The sequence below is a fragment of the Phalacrocorax aristotelis genome, chromosome 1 (genome assembly GCF_949628215.1).
Source record: "Phalacrocorax aristotelis chromosome 1, bGulAri2.1, whole genome shotgun sequence".
NCBI classification, from domain to species: Eukaryota; Metazoa; Chordata; class Aves; order Suliformes; family Phalacrocoracidae; genus Phalacrocorax; species Phalacrocorax aristotelis.
In genome coordinates, this window is record NC_134276.1 from 132226207 (window position 1) to 132250749 (window position 24543).

Consider the following 24543-nt stretch of genomic DNA (forward strand, 5'->3'; position numbering starts at 1 on the left):
TGCATCTTATTCACACAGCCCAGCAGATGAGCTAATAACTGGAAGAGCCAGCTTCCCTTACTGGGGCCAGAAGCCACAGAATGCGTCCAACAATCATGCAGCACCAGTGCTAAACCAGGACGTTTTATAAACTTTTCCACTCACCAGGATGCAGATCTCACTAACTCCCTTGGGAAGGGATGTTGATAAGATCCCCAAGGCAACACTACACCTCTGGAGAACCCTTGATTCCGATTAGTAAGAAATATGCTAAGCACAAAGACTTGGAAGGTCAATTTACAATCTTGGGAAACCTCTAGGTGTGAAACTAAAGACATTAATGTTGTGTGGAAATCATTCATTGGGCCCCCTATTTCTGGCTTTGCTCATTTTTGTCTTCAGAGCGTAAGAACTTGCCCCCTCGCCCCAGAATGCACAGAGTTGTGCAGAAGGGAAGCAAAGCCAAGCCGAAGCAAGGAAGCAAGCTGACACTAAAGTTTACACAGGCAAATCAGCCTGTTTTCTTTCCACGGGAGTGCTAATGGCCTTCCCAAAAGCCAGTGGTACTTCTGCCATTGGGATGCAGTACTCATCCTGCCCACATAGTTCATTAAATCACTTTGGAATGCTGACGTTTCACAGACCTGCTATCAAAGATGATCAGTGGCAATGGACTATCCTAGGCAACCCTCATCTACACCTCTCTCTGTTAAGCTTTGAATGTAATGGATCAGCATTTAGAACACTGCCTTGAAAAGAACAGCCGTCCCCACTGCATCTCTTGCGCAACATCAACAAGCTAGGGAGTGTCTCCATTTTAGCACTGGAGACACGTTTGATATTGCATACCATTCCGGCCTACAGTCACCGTTTGTACAGATGGCAATTTCTCTTCACGTAACTGTTAACTTGGAGAATCTGTGCTGGGGGAACAGCACTAGCATTCTTTATAGTTTTAAAGCTGAGTAACATCTTGCACTAGGTACTACTCCAATAATGAAGAAACAAATCCTTACAGCTTGTAGGCTGCTACTTTCTGGTCCTGTATAAGCAGTTTTAAGAAGCAGAAGCTACAGTCAGTAAAAACACCAGTACAGTAACAAAACAAAGCAAATAAACAAAAACCCCAAACCCCAGGGTTATGTATTTGTGAGTTATTTTTAAACCAGAAATTAAGCCACCTCTGCAGAAATGATTGTGAAAGTTAAGTCAGCAGGTCGGGCTTCTGGTTTTGCAGTGACAAGACATGTAATTGTGACGGGATGAAACGACAGATGGTCTGCACCAAATTTTAAGAGCTGCCAAATGAAAGCAGCCCTCCATCTACCAATTGAAGACCTACTCGTCATCGTGACAGTAACAACAGCCTTGACTTTTAATGTGCTGGTCTGCAAAGGTTTCCCCTACTGCTACCCACCCTGATTTCAAAAGATTTCTGACACTGTACATCAACTAGGATTAACAGAAGCCTGAACTTCAGCAGCACAAAGCGAGCATATCCCTGCGTATGCTGAGCCTATGGTACCACTAAAGAGCCTCTTCCCCTCAGTCTGCTTCACGACAACCAAACTCTATCCTTAAAACTTCTGTAAAGAAGTTACCTGTTTCGTCAGTCTTGAGTGCCTACAGGCTGCACTAGGCAACGGCGACGAGCATCCGAAAAAAACCACCTCCTTCTATTTCACAGAAGGAAATAAGAAGCACACGCTTGAGAGGACTTTCCAAGGAGCCGGGATCTGCCCACCTATATTCACCATCTCCAAGCAATGGGAAAGCCCCACTGGAGGGGAAGCTACCTGCAGGAGATCTAGACTCTGGGCAGGGGCATCAGTCACGCTTTTTGCTTGAGTGCCTTTACCTGCAGAAAAAAAGTTGGGACCAGGAAAAGGATGAAATCCTGGTATTTGTGGGATCCATTATTTGATTCACATATGACATCAAGCAGCCCGGTAACTCTGTGACTACCTTGATGGTGAAGTTGAAGCAGGATTCAGTCGCAGACCAGGCATGATCCTGGAATGGACAGGGGTCACTAGACACAGAGATTTTACCTGCCTTTGCTTAGTATGGCCCACAGCTCATACCAACGCCATTTGCATACCGCCACAAAACATCCCACTTCACAGGCAGACCTTAAGTACTCAAAAAACAGCAAAGCCTTTTTCTCCTTCCACGTGCCCCAAAGCGTGGCATGCAATTCCAGTTACCCACCTTCATGGTCCACTAAATTCAACGGCGAGATTCAAGCAGCCTCTGATGCATGTGATTTGCCATGTTCTGTAAGAGATATCCCTCTGTCCCCAGAGCAAACTGAATAGAGTAATTCAACTTCTTGGTGCAACCCTCTGTATACAAGCTGAAAACACCTGAAGAAGGGATGTTTGGGACTCAGAAGTCCTCTTATGGTATCAGTTTTCCATTACAGGTTGGTATAGATCTACTTGTTTGGCCTTATAGTCAAATGAAAAAAATAGTGCTATGTTGGTGTTGGGTTGGTTTTCTTGGGGTTTTTTGTTTGGTTGGTTGTTTTTTTTATATATATACACAGTTTCCACATACCAAATGCTAAGCTGGGCTACCACAAAAACAAAACAAAAAAAATCTGCTTTTGTATCACATCCATTTCACAGATCATTTTTCACAGCATCGGCTTAAGTGAAGTTTTCCTGCAACAGCTGAGCAAACATCTGGATGAATAGAAGGGGACAGTGATTAATTCTCATTAGTTTCTACAGAAATACAAGACAAGCTTACATTTCAAGAGTATTGGTGCCAACTCTCTACATGCTGGCAGAAGTTTCTAGCCTACAACTGGCTTAAAAGGAGAATTTGTCCCCGCCGCTGTAGATCCAAGCCCTGGAGAGAACAAATATTTTAGACACCTATATTAGAGGTCAGCATTAGAGCACCAACTTTGAAATCAAAACTAACCGTTCTCAACATCTCATTAGCGGACCATCTCCTGTGGAAATTACGTTACTGGCGATTCAGCCCACAGTACTGAGCAGTACTTGATTGCCCCGTTGAGGACAAACAATTATAAGAATCTAACAGTTGAAGAACAAACACGTTTTCTGCTTTCAGAGTTGCAGGAAAACAATGAGGATACTTCAAGAGTGAGACAAGCATTCCAACTGGAGTAAAGTTCTGCTTAGAGCAGTTGCAGTACCTCGGGGAAAAAAAGGGGGAAAATGAAGTTTGAACATTAGGATTTACACCCTCAAAGACTTAAAATATATTTCTGCCTCATTCTCACAGAAAAGTGAGGCTAAACGTCTCTGCTGCCTAAAAATAAAGGCCACCAAGTAGTTTGAGTCTCTACTGAACAAACAACTATAAAACAGATGATGCTGCACAGATTTTTGACAGCTTTCAGCAACACAGGTACATTCCTCCATTTACTTCCCACCTCCCATACATGCACAGCTTTTAAGGATGTGAGACTGTATAGTAATTTCATTGCTGTAACTGAAAGTGTTTGCAAGATGGGGCCTGTATTTTTAAGGCTCTGTTCAAGTTCAATGATTCTCAAAGACGTATTACTAAGTAATAAAAACAGCTGGCAACAAAGCAGACCTTGTCAGCCACTTAGAGTTACCAAAAAATAAAGGTAGAATTGCAGCAATATTTCCTCATACTTATCTGCTTTAAATGCTGTGTTACTGCAGGGGCGTTGCATTTAAAGCTTTCTAAATACAACACTAAGGCCAGACTCAACAGGATCAGGTGCGCACAGCTATTTCCCGGTTCAAATGCAATACACCTATAGGATTAGTTTTAAAGGTTCAGAAAGAGGGACAAGATAGGGTCACTGGGTAGTTAACTGTCTCAGTCCCAAATGAGATATATCTTCATCTCCAACCCAAAGTGGTTTTCATCGTCACCACGTTCCCCATTTAAAGGAAAAATCCATCACTTGGTAACAGAGACCAAAGGACAGTATGCCACAGATGCTGCCTGTCAGCACTGCGGGAACAATGGCAAACCTGTATCCATGTGCAACTCTGAACCAGTGCTGCTAGTGTTGAGTAGTTCCGAACAATGCTGGTAGCTTCTTACTTTCAGGGATGCTCAACCTACGCTTGCTGATCACTCTGCAGTCTTTATTTCCTTTCAGACTTTAGCAGATTATTTGCACAAACACAGCACGTTCCTTCATAGTTTGGCAAGCGCCAGTTCAGGGGGAGCCCTGTCCTCCCTGCTCAGAGCTGTTCTTTCCCCCCAGGACTGCTGAAGCTGTAGAAGTTCAAGAAAGATGCCAGTTTCGCATTCCATTTGAAAATTATTTTAATACTATAAAACTCATTTGTTCACATATTTTGTACAAAAGACGAGTGGTTTTCTCTCAATTACAGGAGAATCATTTCAACCTTGAGATTTCAGCTAAGTAGGTCCAAAACAAAACAAGGCTGGGTTCTATTGGTTCTGGAGGGTCCCAATACAGCTCACCCAAGGTCTCTTTCCAGTTTGGCTCTCATGGTTATGGACCACCTTGATGGAAAATACCCCACATTATTGACTCTTCGGAGGCTTGTAGTGAATTCGGCAACGCTCGTTAAATACCTGAGACACCAAAACAGAAGAGCAAAAGCGAATCAGCCCTCATCCGGGAGAGGACAAGAATGTCAGAGCTAGTTCAGACAACTATCTCTTCACGTAGCACCCACCTCAAGCTGCCCAGCCCTGCTGTACCAATAAATGGTACTTACCAAGGCATCTGTCTCCATTCACCTTCTCTCCTGGCTTTAGTGAATCCAAAGTTTGCTGCCTGATCCTGAAGGACTACACAGCACTAAAAGTGTTCTCCCTCAGGTAAGGCAGGTTTATAATCCTGGCAGTCTGTTATCCTCAAAGATGACGATGCCTGCCTTTTTTTTTTCCCCTTTTTATTAAAGGAAGAGGGAAATTACCAGTGGAAGGCTCCTGACCAGCTGTGTTCTGTTAAGTTCAATCTGGCATTCAAATTTGGATGCTGTATTCTTCTCTTCCCTGAGCAAATGCATTTGTGACGGGTAAGAAGACGTGCAAGGGCTCTTGGAAGCCACGCTCACACGGTTAGTTATCTGACTGCAGGTGCTGACGCTGCCAGCCCTCCTACTGCAAAGGGCACATGCCTCTTGCCTCGTTCACCTCTGGCACCTTCACCGGGTAAAATTTAGCACAGAGAACTAGAGACTGAAGATCGTGTTCATTTAGCTTGAACTGCAGGCCTTGTCAAGCAGCCTGCTTACCCTAAGGAGGGCCAATAAACGTGACTATTTAAAGTAAGGCAGTCTGAATCAAAAGCACAGCACACAGGCTCACACCAAAGTTACAGGGGCTCTTTGCAAGCGATTTAGTTATTTATCATTTTGGCTCCAAACTTTGCCCAGCGCATGTCCTGAACAGTGACACGAGCACCACCTAGCACCAAGCTGAGGCACTGGCGGTTATTAGTTCCCCCACCAGCACTCCTGCGAGAGCACGTTTTGCCAAGCTGTCCAGAGACTTTTCAGATCCAACTGCTTGTGATCTTCGGGATGTCGAGTTTTGTGAACTCTCCCATTGGCTTCACATGCAGAGTGAGTGGTCTTGAAATTTTAGGGAAGGTATGCGTCATATTTATATAAATACATTCTTTTAAACTGTATCTTCCTAGAATCATCCACTTCTACAGCTGGTCTCCTTATTCAGAGTCAGAACCTACGGCAACTTCAGCAAAAGTGAAGTTTGCAGCATGCATTAGTTTTAGCATTGATTCTTAACAATTTTTGAGACATTTTCAACTTATTTTCAGATATAATTTACTTTAAGAAACAGACACGTATTAGAAGCTGCTCCATACTGCAGAAAACAAAAGTTGTGGGACAGATTCTTTCACACACAGACAACCTGCTGCCCCACTACAATACCACAGGCAATGGGCACCTCTGGAAGAGTTAAGAGTATGTAAATGTCTGAGATCAGGTAAGTGATAGAAGGAAACCGTTAAGAGCCCCAAATGGTTCCCGTTCAGAAACATTTTAACACTAAGCAAACTGCACCATTTTTGTCCACTGCCTGTCAAAAACATTTTAAGGACGTATTTGTCTTAAAGGGTACGGGAAATGCACTCTAAAATACTGTAAGGGTCTCTCGCATCAAGCAACACATCAGAAAAATAGCATCTTCCAACTTGCTATCACGGAAACTTTTGAAACAGCCTTTAACAGTAACTCTGCAGCCTATGGGAGGAAGATGAATCCTGCAGTCTTACTAATACCACCTCCTGCTTTTAGGATCGTTGACCCACAGATCTCAGTGCGTTGCTCGGGCCAACTAACTCCATTGGTCTACCTGTGAAGTCCTCGACTCATTTTTCAGACAAGAACAACAGTGCCTGAGAAGCCTTAACATCCATGTTATGACGCAGAAGTTTGAGTTTGCTGTCTTTTACATTTTAACACAAAGCACTCCCAACGATAAACTCCAGGTAAACTGGAGGTGCTGTACAGAGACTAATGCAAGTGTCTCGTTTTAGAAGTCAATTCCTTGTTTGGTATCAGCCAAACAAAGTTCCACCGCATGCGTTTCTATAAAGCAGCCTCTTTCTGTATGCCACTATTGCTATAGCTACCCAGAGTAAGTGTTTGAAAATAACTTTCTGTCTCCTAATCAGATTTTTCCCAATCAGCTTTCAGTTGGTTAGGGTTAATGTAAACACACAAGCGTACTTTCCAACTGAAAGTCTGCAACAGTAGCAGAGAGTGGAGGCTCTCACCTGCCAAACGAGAACCACTTCCATGTAACAAATTGCATTCCGTCCACAGCTATGACTGGGTCTATCAAATTCCTTCAGTGAAATATTTTTACGGGCAGCTAAATGAGACATTTACGCCTATATTGAGATGGAAGCAGCAGCAGAGCTGCAGATAAAACCCAGAAATACTTTTATCTTCAAGCCCTACTTTAAACACTAGCAGGCTAAGAAACCTCACTATTTATAAAAGAAATGTGCTCCATCTTCTGGAAAAATTGGACATTTCTATCACTAGCAGAAGCTTAATGCAGATACAGGAAATCACAGAATCATTAAGGTTGGAAAAGACCTCTAGGATCCTCACGTCCAACCGTCAACCCAACACTAACTACCAAGTCTCCTAAACCATGCCCTGAAGTGCATCAGGGTTAATTTCAGTGCTAGCTCTGGGCTTCAGAATGGAGGTAGTGTGGGGTGGGTCTTCCCCCCACCCCTTTTAAATTAAACTGACAGAAGCCTTGCCATAAAACGTTTGCCACTGGTAGGCTGCAGCATGTTGTTAAGGCTGTGGCCTTGCTTAGTCATATCTGAGCCAGCTTTAAATTACTTCAGCTCAAGGGGCATGATCGGCTTTTTCAGCCAGTACTGACAGCAAAGCATACCTGGAAAAACATGGAGATGCCCATCTAATCAGCCTGCACTGAGCTGTACTGTGGAGACTAGACCTCCAAGAATACAAAAGCTGTATTGCATTTATGCTGGTGCAATCTAGAGGACTAAAATCCTGAAGCAGAGATTAAAAAGGGAGCTGCAGCTAGAACTGGCTATTTGCAAAAAAAATCCTTTTTGCATTTAGAGAGGGTAAGAGGTTCTCCATACAGTGTTGAAAGCTCTGAAAAACGACAGCAAATGAGAAGAGGATGCTAGACGTGAAATGCTGCAGTGACAGAATACAGCCACCTCAGAATTCAAGCTCAGTGTTAAGATCACTTTATAACAAGTGTCTGGGCCATCAATCCGGAGGGTGATCTGCCCCCTCTGTTGACGCAGGAGAGCAACGGCAGGCCTGCCCTTTGCAGCATGGAGCATCAGTCCAGGCCTGCAGAAGCTCCATCAGCAAAAGGTTCGGCTTCTACGGCCCCATCCTCCCCAGCCTCTGCTTGCTCAGAAGCGAGATCAGTACCAAACACAGCCAAATTTGAAAGACTCAGCCCTCCAACACCGTTAGAGGCCCAGCAAAGGTTTTCAGACAAGCCACCACAGAAAAGTCTACAAAGTCCTTAGCCACTGGGCAAGGTGGAGAAAGGGAACTACTCAGGGAGTCCTCCACAAGCCCTTTCTCCCCACTAAATCAGACACCTTTCTTTTCTTTGCAGTGCAACTGAAAAACTTTGATCTCTGCACCCAGAGCTGGGAAAATGACTGATCTGAAATGACCTGAAACATTTCCCCCAGCACTGCCCTCCCCTCACCTATTTCTGGTTAACCTGCCTCATAAGGCACCAGTCCCACACCTCCAGGCCAGGATTGTCTGTTGGGACAGAACATCATTTTAAATGACTGAGTACCTTCCAGCTTCTGTCGTTTACCACTTCTTCAACATTCAGCTCCGACTGCATCAATTTCAACTGCAGAAAGTAACAGATAAAGAGGTTATTGTCAATCAGGCCTCCCTGCAGCCTTTGATATTTACTACCACTGCAACTTTCTAGATCACAACCCCCGTACCAGGTGCGCATCCCCTCTGATGGTGCAAACTGAAGGGCACGATGTGAAATCATCCTAGAAGTCTGTTCCTTCCAATACTCGGGGCAGACTGAAGTCTGCAGGGTACAGTCACAGCAGACTTGCAGTGCAAGACTGGCAGAAGTGGCTCCTAATTACTAATGCTCTATTGATAAATATTGCCCATCAAGATTTGTTAGCAATTAACTGATTAATGTTAAGCACATCACAGACAAAAATAACTATGCCTAATTCAAGCATTCGGGAGGGGAATGCCAGTGCCGGGGTTAGCTCTGTAGCCTTACTTGTCATTCTTCCACACATACATTATTTGAGTCATACAGGGAGCTGGCAGCAAAGATAGGACTGAACACACAGATCTTAGATTCTGGATTTAGAATTAATATCATAAAGGAATCCCCTCCGCTTCCTTTGCCATCTAGTCTGTGCACTGACCAAAAAAAGGGTCTACAAGAGCAGATCATGTATGTTCATGCTATCTGAACCAGTTAATATGTTATGTGATCACAGTAGGACAGATCACATTTACACAGATGCAAAAGCTCTAGCAAGAAGTACCACAATACGCAGTTCTTGAACCCTCACTCAAACCATGAGAAATCTAAGAATCTCTTTGGTTTTAACCTATTAGAATCTCCCTAGAGGCACATGTGACAGTTGCATTCAGGTGGCCTGTGGTAATTTGACTCTGCCACAAGGCCCTGAAGCAACAGTAGGAGATATAAGAACCATCCTAAATGTAGGCAAAAATGGCAGATGCATTTTTGTTGGAGTCTTTAACACAACAGACTAAGGATCAGAGTTTATCCATTTTAAATACATGGTTCCAACTGGAGAGCTGGTGAACAAGTGCAAGCTAAGCAAGCAATCCCATCAAAAACCTTCCAAGTAAGATGTCCAGACACACTCAGCTAATACAGTTGTTGGATAAACTTTTACCTACTCAATAGGAGCCCAAACTGTTTGAAGTAACGATCTAGCATCAACAGGGTGACTAGATGACCAGGATCAGTCTCTATAAAATAACAGCTCAGATGATCTTTAGCAGTTCAAAGAAACATTTTTCCTGCTGGAGGATGTGAATAGGTTTACAATCATTTGGACTGTCACATTAATTGCCCTTGACACCAAGCCTAAGCAAAACTACTATTTTCGACTTTTCCTTAGAGTTGCAGACCTCAACAGCAATACTGTGTTAATCAACACAGCTATGCAGGGAGTTTTGTTGTTGTTGTTGTTTTTAAAATGTACTCTGACATTAATAAGCCTTACTAATTTGATTGATAATGCTAATATTCATTTTGCTTTATGTTTTGGATTTCCAGAATTTATTTAGTTGGATATTTTACAACACTTCATTCAAGTAAACCAAGATGGTAACAAATTAATACAATAATCAAATGATGTTTTAATATAAGTGGACTAAAAGAACTGGCTGACACTACTCCAAGTTTTCTTACTCAATGACCCAGAAGTAATAATTTTGGATAAAGTCATCCAATTTGTACCATTACCAGGATGGAAGAAACACAAATAACAAGAGAAAACAGACCTGTACTGCAACCAACTGAATATATATTTGAAATGCATAATCCTGAATGTAGAATGTGTTCTCTCAAGATATCTTATCTGAGTTCTCGAAAAAAACACAACTCTCACAGAGAACAAAAAAAATGAGGCAGGGGGTGACACCTCATAAAGTACAAGTGCAAATTTGAGGTCATCTCATCAAAAGATTTCTGGGCTGTTCCCAAATAATGGATTGGTATTAACATTTGAAATCACTTCCAATTATTAAACATTATCATTGTGATCCTCCTAGTGAGTGATACGCTTTGGGCTCAGTAAGTAAACAATTTGAAGAGTTGGCTCTGCAAACAAAATTTGTAGAAAACACTAAGCAACCATTCAGGTTTTCCAAATTAATATGGATGCTTCTTAGTGGTTCTGTAAGTGAGGCTTTAAGAACGAAACCACTTGCCTGACACCTGGTTCTTTAAATCTGAGCTCATGACAGAGCACTTCCCTGAAGAGCACACGAACAAACAGTTCGCTCAGTGCCTAGGAAAAATCAGATGCTTGGGTTCAAATCATTTCCTCAGGAGGCCTTTTAACTACAACTGCATCAGCATTCAACTGCCCTTTGAACAGGTGCTACAACAGGCTGCTCCTCTTGGAAGTACAGGGGCAAGTGGATTTTGAGGAAGTTTAGCACTGCAAAAGCAAAATTCAGGACCGATCCCTTCAAGCCTTATGGGACTGCAGCAGGGAAAGCTCTACCCATGACGCAGGATCCTATACAGGACACTGTATATATATATGATGGTGGGATGTCTGGCTGTTACGAGAAGAACTCGCTGTTACACTGGGAACTCAAAAGCACTGGTTAAGACAGTCCTCAACAGAGGAAGGCTCATTAAACTGATGAACACAACAGACATGCCTAGCCAGTGTATGCAAAAAAGGCAATAAGCAAGCAGTCTTATTTGCTATCTGCTGCAAGCTTGTGATGTGGAAAATAATGCAAAGTGAACACAAGCCACACAGAGCAGGTCGAGAAGAGGAATCAATGGAACAGTTCACATCCCTGCTAATCTCCACTCCTAGAGCTACACATGCAGTATCATTTCCCTACAAAGGAGGCCCTGGAACGGGGGCAAAAACTTCAGTGGGGTTCCCTTCCCCACTTCCAATGCTCGGTCTAGATCACCTCTGTTCACCTCTGGTGAAGTACACTTTCCATCCAGAGGCCAGAAGGTTGAGAGGGTGTTTGTTCGTTAAAATTCCTTATGCAAACCCAGAAGTCACTCTCACACCATCACAAGGTATCCAAAAAATTAATCCAAGAAATATTAAACAACAAAAAAGTTGGTTAAGTGGAATTCAGGGTTGCCTGGCAGCTCCTTGTAGAGGACAGGAGCTCCAATCAACACACCAAGTAAGAAAGATTCTTCTCAGTGTGATGATGAAAAGGGACAGCTTTAAGGCTGCATAACTCTGTGGTGTGAGAGACACACACAAAAGCCATAGTTCATTATCTTCTGGTGTTTGCATCTTGGCAGCCATACTTGCTGATTGCAGATATACTAGTTTTACAAGATCTCGAAGGCAAAATAAACCTTCAAGGCATTTTGAAAGGACCAAGCAAGCCACAAGTACGTTGTACCCTAAGTGGTGCTAGCCAGTGAAGGTTAGAGTCCACCGTGGGGAAGCACACATTTTTCTACAGCATTTGTGCAATGGGATCCCAGAAAATGCTCCACTTGTAGGATAAAAGCAGCTCTCTCTTGTGGGCTAAAGGAAAATGGTTCTCACAAACCCAGCCAAGGAGAACATTCAAAAAGACTGCCTGAGCCAGGATCCACTTCAGGTTCTCTCCATCACACTGGTCTTTCCATTTGGGAAAGATACGCTCTTCTCCCTCCCTAAGCGATGTCTGAAAACTCCACCACTCACCTTTGTCTGCTCTTTTCTGAGTTGCTTTAATAATGCTATGTCATCCTGGGCCTTTTCCCTCTCTTCTCTGAGAGTTTTCACTACACTGGAAGACTGAGCAATGCAGTTTTTGATGATTCTCTCTCTGCTGGTGTGAGCATCCATCAACTACGTGGGGAGAGAAAGAAAGTCACAACAACTAGTTCAGCAGAGATCAAAAGCCTCCAAATTACAAGTTTAAGAGAGACTTTCCAAGGTCAAGGCTTTGCTGTGCCTATAGAGATCCCTTTGACTCCATAATCCACATGTTGGAAGCAACTCTGCTTTGAGCAGCAGCTACCAACTTGATCAAAAGCCAAAGATACACACGAGCAGGAGTCCTGCAAAGTAGTGCAAAAGCACGCTAGCACCCACTTTTAAAAGAAGCGGACAGGGCTAATGCCATCCTCTGAATCCGAATGTACACCCTGACAGGTCAGTACTGCAGAACAAGTAAGTTCCCCGGGTGGTTTGAAACTGAAGTAGCGTTACATGCGCGCGGCCTTTGCTGCGTGGAACATGCCAGTTACATATGCGTAAGGTATATATACCAAGGCACAGTTCCTTAGGAACTGAGGATGATCTACTGGCCACTGCACGTAATAAAACATCAGGAAGTGAGCTGAAAGTCGAAGGAGTGCACACTCACAGACTGGTACAGCTCTTTACATGTCTGGCCGGCATCAATTTTCCCCACAAAGGAAGCTGTTGGAATCGTAGTGTTTAATTCGTGGACAATCCTGTCATCGATCGTCCTCATCACCCTCAGCAACTCCTGTGTTAAAAGTAAAATAAAATAAAAACCTTTGCTTATGTCTCTGAGAAAAGTGTACCGAAAAAAACCCTGTAAATATTTTAATAGAAAATTAAGTATATTGGTTACAAGCAGCAAAAAAAAAAAAAAAAAAGAAAAACTCCACCAAATGAACCATTTCCACAGGTTGGCTTGCTGCAAACCAAGCAGCCTCCTTAGCAGCAAACGCCGGGAACGGAACAGGTCAGAGCTGAGCTGCGACCAGCCCCCGCAGCCCCCCCTCAAGACACCCCCCGGGAGAGCCGCTGCCCGAAGCCCCGGCCCCGTCCGTTAACGCTTCCAGGCGGGAAACCGGGCGCGACCTGCAGCAAAAGCAAAAACCGCCGATAAAAGCCACCTTTTTTTGGGAGGACAAGGTGTTTAAGAAGCGCCAGGCAGCACGATCTCAGCCAAGCTGGACTCTGCTCACGCCGCGGGGGATACGCGGGGTATTCCTCGCTTCGTTAAACAACGTGAAGACTCCCACGGAGCTCCCTCCGCCCACGGAGGCTCCCACGCCGCGGGCTCCCCGCCCTGGGAAGGGACCCCGGCAGGGGGATCCCACCCCGCCCGGCTCCCCGCCGGAGGGCGCCGCGTTCCCGCCGCGGGGGGCGAAAGGAAGGCCAGACCCCGCCGCCGCCGCATCCCGACCGTTGCGGGGAGAGGTGACCTCGCCGCCCCCCCCCCCCCCGCCCCAGGGCACGCGCTCCCTCGGGGCCGCGCGGCGTTGCTACGAGACGACGGGAGCGCGCCGGGCGGCGGCGCGGGGAGGCGGTGGGAGCGGGCCCCCATCACCACCACTTTCGGGCTTCCCCCCTCTCCTCGCCACCCCACGCCAGTTACCTGGAACTCGGCGAAGTCCTCGCAGCTGGCCGCTCCGCTGGGCGCCGCCATACTGGAAAGGCAGAGGGCGGCGGCGGCGGCCAATCCAGCGGGGAGGCGGGATGACGCGCGGGGCGGGGCGGGGAGGCGCGCGGCCGCGGGCGGCGCCTGGCGGTGGGGTGTCCGTCCGTCATTCCCCATTCCCCATCCCCCACCCCGGGCCTCCCACCGGCGGCTCTGGGGCGTCCTCTGGGGAGGGCTCCGGCGGCCCCCTCCCAGAGGCCGTCCCGGGAGGCAGCGCGGCGGTCCCGGCCCCGGCGCGGTTCCGCCGCGCCCCTCCAACCTCGGGGCGGGGCGGGGCGGGGCGGGGCGGGGCGCCGGCCCAGCGGTGACATTGAGGGGCCCGCGCCGGGCAGGGCGGAGGCTGCGCCATGTGGGCCCGCGCCGGTGAGTGACTGCCCTGGGCCGGGGCGCGGGGCCGCTGACCAACCTCTGCCGGGGCCGCTGGTGGCGGTTCGCCCCCTCCCCTGTGAGGCAGCGGCGGGGGAAGCGGTGCGGCCAGCCCCGGGGCGGCCTCCCGGGAGGTGCGGGGGGTGCGGAGCGGGGCTGAGGTGAAGCGTTACGGTCCGTACCTGATGGGCCGCGGCGTTTGGAGCTTGGCGGCCTCCACGCGGACTTGAGAAAAAAACCCAAAGGAATGGATTTGTGCCTGTTGGGGTTGGGGGCGGGGGGGAAGCTGTCGCCTCTAAATAAATGTAAATTCGGGGTTTTCTTTGGAGCTGGAATGTATTATGCTTAGAAAATAAAGGGCGACTGTTTCTCATGGGAGAGACCCGTTCAGCCAGCATAAAGAAAAAACCTCAATTTCTGTTTTTAAAAGTGCTGTTTTGCCTTTCAAAGGTTTCCCACCCCCCGAATTTTTTCATTGTATTAATTAGAAGCTCATTCTTGAGAGTATGTACATATATAAAAGTATATATACGAGTATATACATATGTAAGTATATATATAAGTATATATACTTATATAAGTATATACGAGGTGCCCTGGCCTTTTCTAATACCCTACAAGATAGGTATCTCAGTACTGCAAGATTCTGCTCTTTTCTTGACTCTGTCAAGTCTGTGACTTAATTTTTTTGTGACTTACTTTTAGGATGTGACAAGATTGGTAGGATGCTGGTGTGCTTTCCTTGAAAAAGCAGTGTCTGAAGTATATCTGAAGCATACGAATAGATAAATTCCTTGAAATTGTGATGTGCGTTGTGTGTTAAAAATTGCTGTAGGCTGTAGGTAGTGGTGTGTTCCTATTTTTCTGCATAAGGTTAATGGGCAAGCTCCAGTCACAGCTTATAGAGTCAAGCTTTAATTTCTTTGGTAGACCTTGCTACAATCTAAATCCCATGTTCCTTGCATAGTATTAGATTTGTACCTATTGTTTTTCTTTCTTTTTTTCTCTTGTGCTTTAAAAAATAAATTCCATTTAAAAGCTAGAAATTTCCAATTCTCTTGTTTTTAAAAAAATCTATTTAAAAGCTAGTATTCTCACTTTCTGCTATGCTGAATTAGGTTTGGGCCCTTTGCTTCATCTGTTTTCTCTTCCAGATGAGGCAGTTAAACTGCTGGGAAGAAATATTCCCTCAGTTCTGAGGATGACTAAAGGAACGGAACTGAAGACAAGCAGAAGGCTTTGCATTAAACCCCAGGAAGAAAGTCAACTTCAGCCAAGAAGTAAGAGTTTCTGATAATGATCATGCTGTGTTTCATGCCACAAAATATTTAGATATCCAGGCTGTAATCTTCTGCACAGGAATTTAGTTGACAGAGATGCTAATATCCCTGTTTTGTGACGGGGAATTCTAAGCATTAAATTTAGCAATAAAATCTCGTTTTTTAACAAAGCCAGGGGTTGATATTTCTTCTTGTGACAATTAGTACAGCTTTCACTTTGTAGCAGGTCACTAGCATCTTATCTGACGTGCAGTCCTACATTGAGGCTCTTCAGTGGTGCTCTAGAACTGACTGTTCAACACCAATGTAAACTATCAACGTTTAGGAACATCATACAAGCTAAAATACTTCTGCAGTTTTTTGTAGTACAGCCAGCTCCAGATGCTCATGAAATTGAAGGTGCCCTGCAGGAGAGAGTCAGTCTGCGTCGTTGGCTTATTTCATGTTTAAGGGTGGAGGTGTTCAGGTACAGCTCAGGCCATGAAACGTTTTTTCACTGTGTATGGGACAGTTATGATGCCCTCATCAGGCTCCCTGTATCATCAGGTTCCCTTCACGGCCTACTGATCCTGGATAAAAGGAGCATACAGATGTGAAGCATTTTGCACGCTTCTGTGTTAAAAACATAACACAGCTGTCCTGGGTAGGACCAAAGGTCTCCTTAATGGTATCCTTGTTCCTGTAGTGGTTGGTAAAGGAGGTCCCTTACATTTTTGTGAAGACTGATAGGAATGATGACCAATACCAAGGATATAAGGAAGAGTGTAGAAACAGAACAAACATAGTGTTTCTCCCTAGACTGCTGACCCAGAGGTGGCATCTTTGTGTTTAATGGTCCTCACTGGATTTTCATAAATTTGCAGTCTCTTGAAGCTGCATGTATTTTTAGCATCTGCATCCTCTGTGAAGGAATTCTCTACCTGAAACATGCTGTGAGAAATCAAGTACAGTCTTGTATTTGTTTTTGAACCTGGTGCGTGCTATTTGCAATTTGATGTTCCTTTATTCAATACCACTTCCAAAACATTAGATTCATTAGAATCCACACTCCCGATGAACGTCACCTATGATTCTGGTGCCCTCTGTTGTGCTGAAGAGAGCTTCAGTTGCTGCTTTTCGAAACTAAAGGTCTCAGGCTATGATATTGTTTCTTACATGGTGGCCATTCCATACCTGTGGTTGTCCTTACCAGTTTTCTCTGTACCCGTTCTATTTCAGCTGTTTCAGAGATGAGGGATCAGTATTTCACATGCTTTTCAAAAATGCTGGAGTCGTGGTTTTACACAAAGGCATAACGCTTTTGAGCTGGTCTGTGTTCCTATTCGTTGCTAGCAATGCTGTTTCCGACTATTACTGAACACTTTGCCAAAAACTCTGTGAAACCTCAAGGACTTACACCTCAGCAGGAATGGTTAGGTTAGAGTCTGTCTTCTTCATGTGAACTGGAATTGCTTCCTGTTTGTATACATGGGGTTTCACTGGCCATCTCATAGACTCAGGATTCTGAAGCCCTGCGGCTCTTTGCGCTTAGCCCTCTTCTTCATTGTTTCTGAATAATGTAGTGTTGTCAGCGAACTGTCTATCCACCCTACTTTCTAGATAATTCATGAATCCACGAGGCAGCAGAGCCATACAGGATACTTCCCATTGTTGGGTTGGTGGTTTTTGTTTTGCTTTTTTCCTTTAAAAGGGAGATGGGAGGTGGGAAAGCTGTTTATCTTTGCAGTTTATTTACTAGATCATAATGGTATGTTATGAATGGAAACCTTCCCATATGGCATTCTGAATGCTTTTTTATAAGGAGTTTGAAGGACTGAGCTGAAAATTAAGGGTCTAATCTTTGCCTGTGATCATCTATTTGATTATACCCCCAGAGAAGATCAAATCTTACACTCCCTGGAAAAGTTAACATTCTGTCATGCAATGGTGTGGCATATGGGCTTTTCTGTAGCAGTTCCATTTGATTTATTTTACTTTTTTAAACTAGTTTAAATGTAATAGGAAAATTATAATATCACAGCAAGCTTAATATCTCAGGAAGCTTAAATGCTGGAGAAGGTTCCGCAAATTCAGAGCTACAAATATAGAGGTCTTGGGCAAGATTCGGCTTTCCTTACATGGCCTCAGTTTAATCCATATTTACAGGTTTGTTAATCTGACTGCAATATACCTTTTGTTCCCTAACCAGCTCTAGCGATGATACTTCTACATACTTCAAGCAATTCTGCATTGCTCGCCCTAACTGGTTTCATTACAGATGTGCAATTTGTATTCTTTGACAGTTTGGTTGGATTGTTTGTTGTTTTGGGTTGGGTTTTCTTTTGGGGGGGGGGGGGGGGGGGCGGAATTGGTTTTGTTTGTTTGTGTGCTTGCTTGTTTGGGGTTTTGTTTGGGGGTTTTGGTTTGTTTTTTTTTTTTCTAGGTCGGTCTCATTTGAGGGTGCCTGGACACAAGCCTACACACTGGGAGAAAAGATTTTTGTTGTGGGCAGGCCATTTCAAAAAAGCAGAGGATATACCAGAGACTGTCTCGTAAGTGCCAGTTTGGAAGCTGTAAAAGAGACATTGTCTATGCAGGAATAAGTTACTTGAATGTAACTCTAGAGTAACTTTTCTTAAATGGAATGGGTTTTCACAGCTAAAAAATCTTACGCTGCTGTGTTTGGTGGTGTTTGTAGACAAGTTGACCTGAGCAATTCTGTATTGCTGAGATAATGTATTCCTTTTGATTTTTTTTGAAGGGATAACCAGCATCTATCAGTTGTTTCATTAGAAAACCATCAAGAATCAGTTAATTTTGACTCTTTCTCCGAATCAAAAGCTTTTTGCAAATATTAGTGTGAGTCTTTTTCTCGTGTTCTTTCTTTATATGTCAGTCTTACATTGTGTGAAACACTGATATAGCTATAAATCAGAAACTCATTTAAAGTATTTATTAAGAAATATCTGGAGGGCATGGGCCAACTTTCTCTACTCATGGAATTTAAACTAACAAAGAGTGGAAAGGCTCGCTAACAAAAAATATATATAGGCAAAATTTCCCTGTTCCTGCTGGACTCCAAATGTTAATGCTTCGCCCTTTGTGAAGAGCAGAAAATAAAACTGGACATTCTAGTTTGCCTATCTAAAGGCAAACAAAAGGCAATTATTAGTTTAAAAAACATTCCTGGTAGTAGTTTGGTATCTTTTCAAATATGCTTGTAATGCTTTTAAATTTAAATAAATACATATATTTAAAAGATACAGGAAATCTTGTACTACTTGGGCAAGCAAACTATGTAGCTGCCCTCTAAAGATAGTCTATTTGTTATGTATCACAATGGATATATAGTTAAAAATTAGTTCTTCGATTTTGTATGGAATAATTTTTCTTAAAATCACATTTGAAATACGTAAAGGTGTAAATTATGAAAACTTAGTAAATTGTCAGTTCGTGTATTTTTGCATACCAAACACTTGTTATGAGTGTTTTTAAGAAAACAGAGTTAGCAGAGGGATTGAAGCCATTTTTAATGGTTTATTGAAACCAACTTCTGATAAATGCTGACCATTTTTGCAAGTTGCGTAAGGAAATCTTGTTTTTATTTAGGCAAATAGTTCAGCCAAAGCTGAGAAGACTATTTAGATCTATGAAAGCACAAAAGCTTGCTTTCCTGTTCTAAGCTGAATTAAGAGTGGGTTGTAAGGGCCTGTGATGTAACTCAGTAATCTTACAAGATGTGGTGATCAGAAGTAACTTACTTATTAAACAAATGTTCATCGTAGCCACTGAATTGATTTAAAATGCAAATTGCGTTCCTCTTGCATAATTCTAACACGTCCAAGGTACTTCAAAAATTAACTAATAAAGTCTTTTAAATCCTGCTCCTGTGCATTTCAGCTTAATTACAGCCTGCGCCCAAGTTGTTCATCGCAGATCATTAGCAAAAACAAATAACCTGGAAGCAAAATTTAACTATTAGTTTCATGGTAGGTGAACATGTTCCCTCTGCTCAGAAATCCTATGCTCAGATCAATGCTCTGAAACAGTGATCAAATCACTCTTGCACTCCTCTTCAAAATCAAGAACAAAACTCTCTTCAGTTCTCCGGTCCTATGCAATTTACCACATTGAACTATTGTGGATCCTTCAGTATCTTTTTTTCCTCCAAGTATAAGGGTCAAAATGTGGTTAAAAAGATTCCATAGTCACTCATGTTTGCATGCAGTGATAATTTCCCAGTTCCATTAAATCCACCATCCATGTTAGTTTTGGGGTATAATTAGTTTGATGCATTTCTTCTTTCATCACATGATGTTGATGCTTTTCTAGTCATCTGTAATTTTATAATGTGCCAAATTCAATCGGTGAGACTATTACATCTCCTTGAGAAGGGACTCAACTGCTCTGAATTCTGCAGAGAGTTAAATATATAGGGTATAGGTCTTTGGTTATTGTGGAAAGCACATCTAAAAGCGTTTCATTGGCCCCTCTTGCATCAGTATCTCTAATACAAACTTTAAATTTGCTCTGAGATATCACTTCAGAGTTTAACCCCAACTTAAAATAAATGGCTTTTTGTTTTAACTGATCGCATGTACAGCTGGAAGGATACAGTGATGCTCTTGTGGAAGATTTCTGGTTTTTAAAAGATAACTATGTTAAGTAACAGGTTTCCCAAAGGAGTCGTATAGTTACTGGTGTGGCTAGATAAGCCTCCTAAAATAAAAAATTAAACTGAAAAAAAAAAGATTTAAAGGAGTTCTCTGTCCAAAGCTGATATTGGAAAGCTTACAACGCATCAATACCTCCTTAGTTTCTTAGGAAAATAGATTTCCCTCCTGCTAGAGTAAATAGTCTTAAAGTAGTGGTAACCACTGGACTTTTACCAAGTCCTATTCAGATCTTCTGGGGACTATTACATTCAGGAGCCAGTGTGTAAGCTACAGCACTATCAAATCCTGTAGTAGAGGATTATCAGTAAAGGCATCCCTCTGCTTCTCCTGTTCTTCCCATAGCGAATGTACATATTTACGTACTGCAGCCTTCCTCCTCTACATTCCAGGCAAGTGGTCTAGAAAGACAGCATTCTCCCTTAACAATTAACCAAGAGTTAAAAATGTTGGGTTTGTTTCCAACTTTGGGAGGAACTCCTTTGTGACCAAGTACATCCCAAGGTAGCTCTGGATCAGCCTTTCCCATTCTTGTAAAACCTTTTTGTGAAAAGAGCCGAGTACTGTTAGCATCATACCAGATGACATAGATTGCATGCCTGGAGAAATCAAACAATTAGCCAAATGGTTTATCTGGGTCTCTGATAGAGTCTGTTCTTTTATTATTCTTGAGGATTGAAACAATCAGAGCAGCAAAGACCACACTGCGTGTGAAGTTCAGCTATGTAATGATTGTGTTGACAATATTGGGATGCATAGACATGGTGATTAGAGGGAAGCAGGTAAGCACAGGTTTTTGGCTGGTAAGTGCAAATCAATCTTCTAACTCCTCAGTTCCTCCTATAGATTGTTAGTACTGGTTTGGTTTGGTTTGGTTGTTTTGGTGGGGTTGGTTTGGGTTTTTTTTTCATTTTATCACTGAGCAAAAATTTGGGTCCTCCTAGTTCCCTGGAAGTGACTGTCATTGATAAATTTCCAAGTCAGAAAAGGGTGGTGGCACTGTTAGACTGTATATGCTTCCTTTAAAAGGACAAAAAATAGTCTCTTTTTCTCAGTGCAATAATTAATTTTAGTTTCTGCTGTTTTAACTCTAATTTTGCTGAAGGGCTGCAAAAGTTTGAAAGGAATGAGCACCTTCTGTTGTGAGCATCGGGTAGGCAGGTAAATGCTTCCTGGGCCAATGTGGTCCCTTCAGTTCACTGTATGGACCTACTACAAGCGCCTCCACATGCTGCAACACTCATAGAATCAATATAATGGCAAGAACAAGTGATTGTTTCTTCAAAAACAGATGAGAATTATCAAAGTCTTTTTAAACAGTGGGGAGATAGATGGTCAGTAATAATTGTGCCCTTTAATTGCATTAGAAAATAGTCTTCCTTTAGTGTGGATGGAACAACTTTCCTCAAATTACTATTGTTTGTTGAATTGAAAAACTACTTCATAGAAGAGCTCCCACATCCTGTAGATGCTGACTATCCTTCATTTGCACAGAATTTGACATGGTATCAAAGGAGACCAGCATATGGCAGCACTAGGTCTGACTTCATTTGCATCATACAGAGTGAGGAAGTGTAGAGTTTCAGATTCCAAATGCATCAAAGACTAGTCTTACCTCAATTTTACTTGTTTTTTAACACAGTTGGTGAACTATTAACTTTGTGGTATTTCTGTAAAGAAGCAAGGAACGTTCTTTGTGAATCCAAGCTAAAGCCTCTCAGCAGCATTAGTCTCAAAGTCAAGGAATATGAATATCATCTGTGCAGCTTACTGTCATGTTGCTTTTGATAAAAAGCATGGTGGTAACAGAAACACAGTCCACTCCATTCTTTTAAGGATGACTAGAAGCAGAAAACCTTGAGCTTAAAGCTCTGACATGGGTAGAACCTTGTTTGCATGCTGCCTTTCTCTGAGCAGTTTGTCCGATGACAATGTTCAGATCTTCTTTCTACAGACAGTAGTGCTGTAGAGAAACCTTAAAACTAGTAACAGTCTCAACCCCAGCATAGTGAACTACTGATGGGTCAAGTGATGTTTCTACTTGTCAGCATTCCCCTATCAAAATGAAAAGGATGCAGCACTCAGACAAAACAGTGGAAAGGTTTTTCCCTGGCTTTAGCAGAAGAGATCAATCACTGACAATTCCCAGAGCATTTTCCTCTTATGAATGCAAACACCAGAAAGAGAGGACAGCTGCTTTGGGACCCTTGTCTTCACAACCGCGGGAATCTATTAAGTTTAACTTCGATTTGTTTCCAGTACTGACTTTTGAAAACCAGATATTATTATTAAATACTGACCAGAAGCACAGAATACAGCTGCTAGTACCTTAACAAAAAGGTTACATTTATTCCCAGAGAAGTAATGAGTTTAAGCCAAGATAGTCCAAAGGCTTTAATGCCAGGAAGAGAGAAGGTTAAAATAAAACATCTGTAGATTTTATTCTCTGGGAATAAATTGAACATTTTTGTTACATGGAAATTAAACCATGCCTTGGGTAAGGATAGGCCAGCTATTTTGTAAATTATTGATTCAGGTTTAATCTCTGTGGTACATTAGGTAATACTTTCTGCTCTTGCTTTGTCGTCATGCTGTAGGCTGTAAAAAGGCATGAATCTCTTACAAGCATGAACTTGGAGAAGAAAGCTCAATGGAGAGAGGAAGCTACTCAGAGTACATCTGCTAAACCTTAGAGGAGGAGACAGAGAGACCAAGGACTGGGGAAGAAGAGCTGATGTCCTTTCCAGCACTGGAAGGAGAATGTAATCACATCTGTCCTGTATGTGTGTTCTGTACTCTTATGTTCAAGGAAGAATGAATACATTATCCTGTAATCATTAAAAACCTGTTTTCTTTTCCTAACAACCTCTCCTTTCCTCCAAACTGTCGTCTTCACAGTTAGTGAAACAGGACAAGTGAGCAAACTATGGACAGAAGAGTTGTTTCCCACATGTGCTATGCACAAGACCATCGTTTGTAAGACTGCAGGAGCTGTACCTGCATTTGTGGTACCAGTCTCCTTTATGGAGCCTTATGCTTGCTCTTACCACTTCCAAGAAGATAACTGGAACACAAAAGGACAGCCCATTTGGTTTCCACTTGTACAAACAAAATACCTTTGCTGGGCAGTAATCCGCTACAACTATTTCATGTCCCTTCAGGAAGAATGGTGCTATGCTATATGTATTCTGTATTATTACAGGCTGCCTAGAATATTCCATATACTCCTCTTTGTGTAAGAGAGAACAGTTATTGGGGGAGTCCTTGCGTCAGGAATAATTGTGTGACCTGCATTAACATCATCAAAATAATCTTAAGTTATTGGAAAGTTTGCTTACCTGTTTGAGGTCCAATATATTCTCGCTGCATTTAAGTAAGTGAAGGATTACTTTTTGTGAAGAACTGCTGCCTTTTGATAAAAACAGAAGGGGGAGTGATAGTGAAGTGGCATTCCAGAAAGCCAGTGTTGCAAATGACAACCTAATGGTTTTTACACCAGAGCTGGTAGTGAGATGAGAGAATGTCCAAGCCAAGGGCATAGAGATGAGTATTTTGAGGAGTACTGAGCAACAGCTTCAACCTATACTATCAGATTTACTGTTTAGAGGTACGTGAGTATGAGAAAGTCAGTCAGGCATTCCTGTTCTCTGCTGCTGAGCTCTTTTTTCCAAACCTCATTGGGATTTGCATTTTTCCCCCCTTTAAGCTGGCATCTGTGCTTTCCTGATCCTGGCTCACTTAAAGATCATCTGTCTCAAGTTTTAGAAGCAGCAGACCCAGTAATACCTGCAAAGAGCAACTCCCAAAAGTTCTATTTCTAGCATTCATCCCAGAAGAGCCACATACTGTTCATGCTGAACAGCCTGCCGCAACTGGAAACCAAACTAGTATTTTCCCTCCTCCTTTCAGTTCATTTGGAAGGAAATGTAGACTGGGACCGTCAGGACCATCTGAAACTGTTGCTTCCCAGGACTGCCTGCTAAGTGGCCACCGGGGACACCACAAACAGAAGAGGCAGATGCGTTTGACAGATTTAGTTTGTGAACTTCCTGATAATGGGAGGCAGACTTTTTTTTTTAAACCTTTTCCTGATTATCTTTCTTGTACTACTAAAAACTAGCGCTACTGCTGGAAAAAATTAAAAGCCCTACCAAAAAATACAGGGTAAATCTTGTCTTTATACCTGGAAAAGAGGAGCAATAAGATATCTAGTGCAGTCTTCTCTAGTACTTTGTCCTTTCCTCTAGAGCTAGAAAATAACTGCTGTGGTCCACCTTTTTACAAACTGCATTTCTGGGGACCACTTGTAATGACGAGGTGTATCCAATTAAACAAGCTGTGCAGTCATTCCACCAGAGAAGCTATGAACTTCAGATGATGCCATGACCTGTTATCACATTCGTTGAAAGGCAATTATCACAAGTATGCTGTCAATCAAACAGAGCAGGCTTCCACAGATTTAAGCACTGAACGGAAGTCATGCTTAATTCCACTGCAGGTATGTCAACAGACCTTTCATGACAGCTCCGGTTCTTTGCCACACGAGTAAGCACGCAGGTGGAAACCAAAAAAATCTTCCCAGATTGAGTGCCTGTGTGCATTTATGTATTAAATGAGACCAAAAAGGAG

At 43.1% G+C, this 24543-nt stretch overlaps 2 protein-coding genes across 2 annotated transcripts; one reads left to right on the forward strand and one right to left on the reverse strand.

Annotated features, from left to right (window-relative positions):
* Positions 1–4248: 4248 nt before the first annotated feature.
* On the reverse strand, positions 4249–13812 carry MIX23 (mitochondrial matrix import factor 23). The gene is made up of 5 exons (XM_075108435.1): positions 13554–13812; positions 12567–12692; positions 11900–12046; positions 8266–8325; positions 4249–4542 (listed from the first exon to the last, which is right to left on the reverse strand). Exons 1-5 carry the CDS (start codon positions 13731–13733, stop codon positions 4492–4494), a joined length of 564 nt encoding a protein of 187 aa, XP_074964536.1. The 5' UTR covers positions 13734–13812; the 3' UTR covers positions 4249–4491.
* Positions 13813–13825: 13 nt separating this feature from the next.
* Positions 13826–22779, forward strand: FAM162A (family with sequence similarity 162 member A). The gene is made up of 5 exons (XM_075108448.1): positions 13826–13979; positions 15137–15262; positions 17685–17793; positions 20588–20696; positions 22512–22779. Exons 1-5 carry the CDS (start codon positions 13964–13966, stop codon positions 22605–22607), a joined length of 456 nt encoding a protein of 151 aa, XP_074964549.1. The 5' UTR covers positions 13826–13963; the 3' UTR covers positions 22608–22779.
* Positions 22780–24543: the final 1764 nt, after the last annotated feature.

Coding starts and splice junctions, on each gene's coding strand:
- MIX23 (XM_075108435.1), bottom strand. CDS start 13,733: ATGGGGAATGACGGACGGACACCCCACCGCCAGGCGCCGCCCGCGGCC. Junction 12,047..12,566: donor GTAAAGAGCTGTACCAGTCT/GTGAGTGTGCAC, acceptor CTCCCCACGTAG/TTGATGGATGCTCACACCAG. Junction 8,326..11,899: donor TCAGAAAAGAGCAGACAAAG/GTGAGTGGTGGA, acceptor TACTTTCTGCAG/TTGAAATTGATGCAGTCGGA.
- FAM162A (XM_075108448.1), top strand. Junction 17,794..20,587: donor GATATACCAGAGACTGTCTC/GTAAGTGCCAGT, acceptor ATTATTCTTGAG/GATTGAAACAATCAGAGCAG. Junction 20,697..22,511: donor TGGTGATTAGAGGGAAGCAG/GTAAGCACAGGT, acceptor GTCATGCTGTAG/GCTGTAAAAAGGCATGAATC.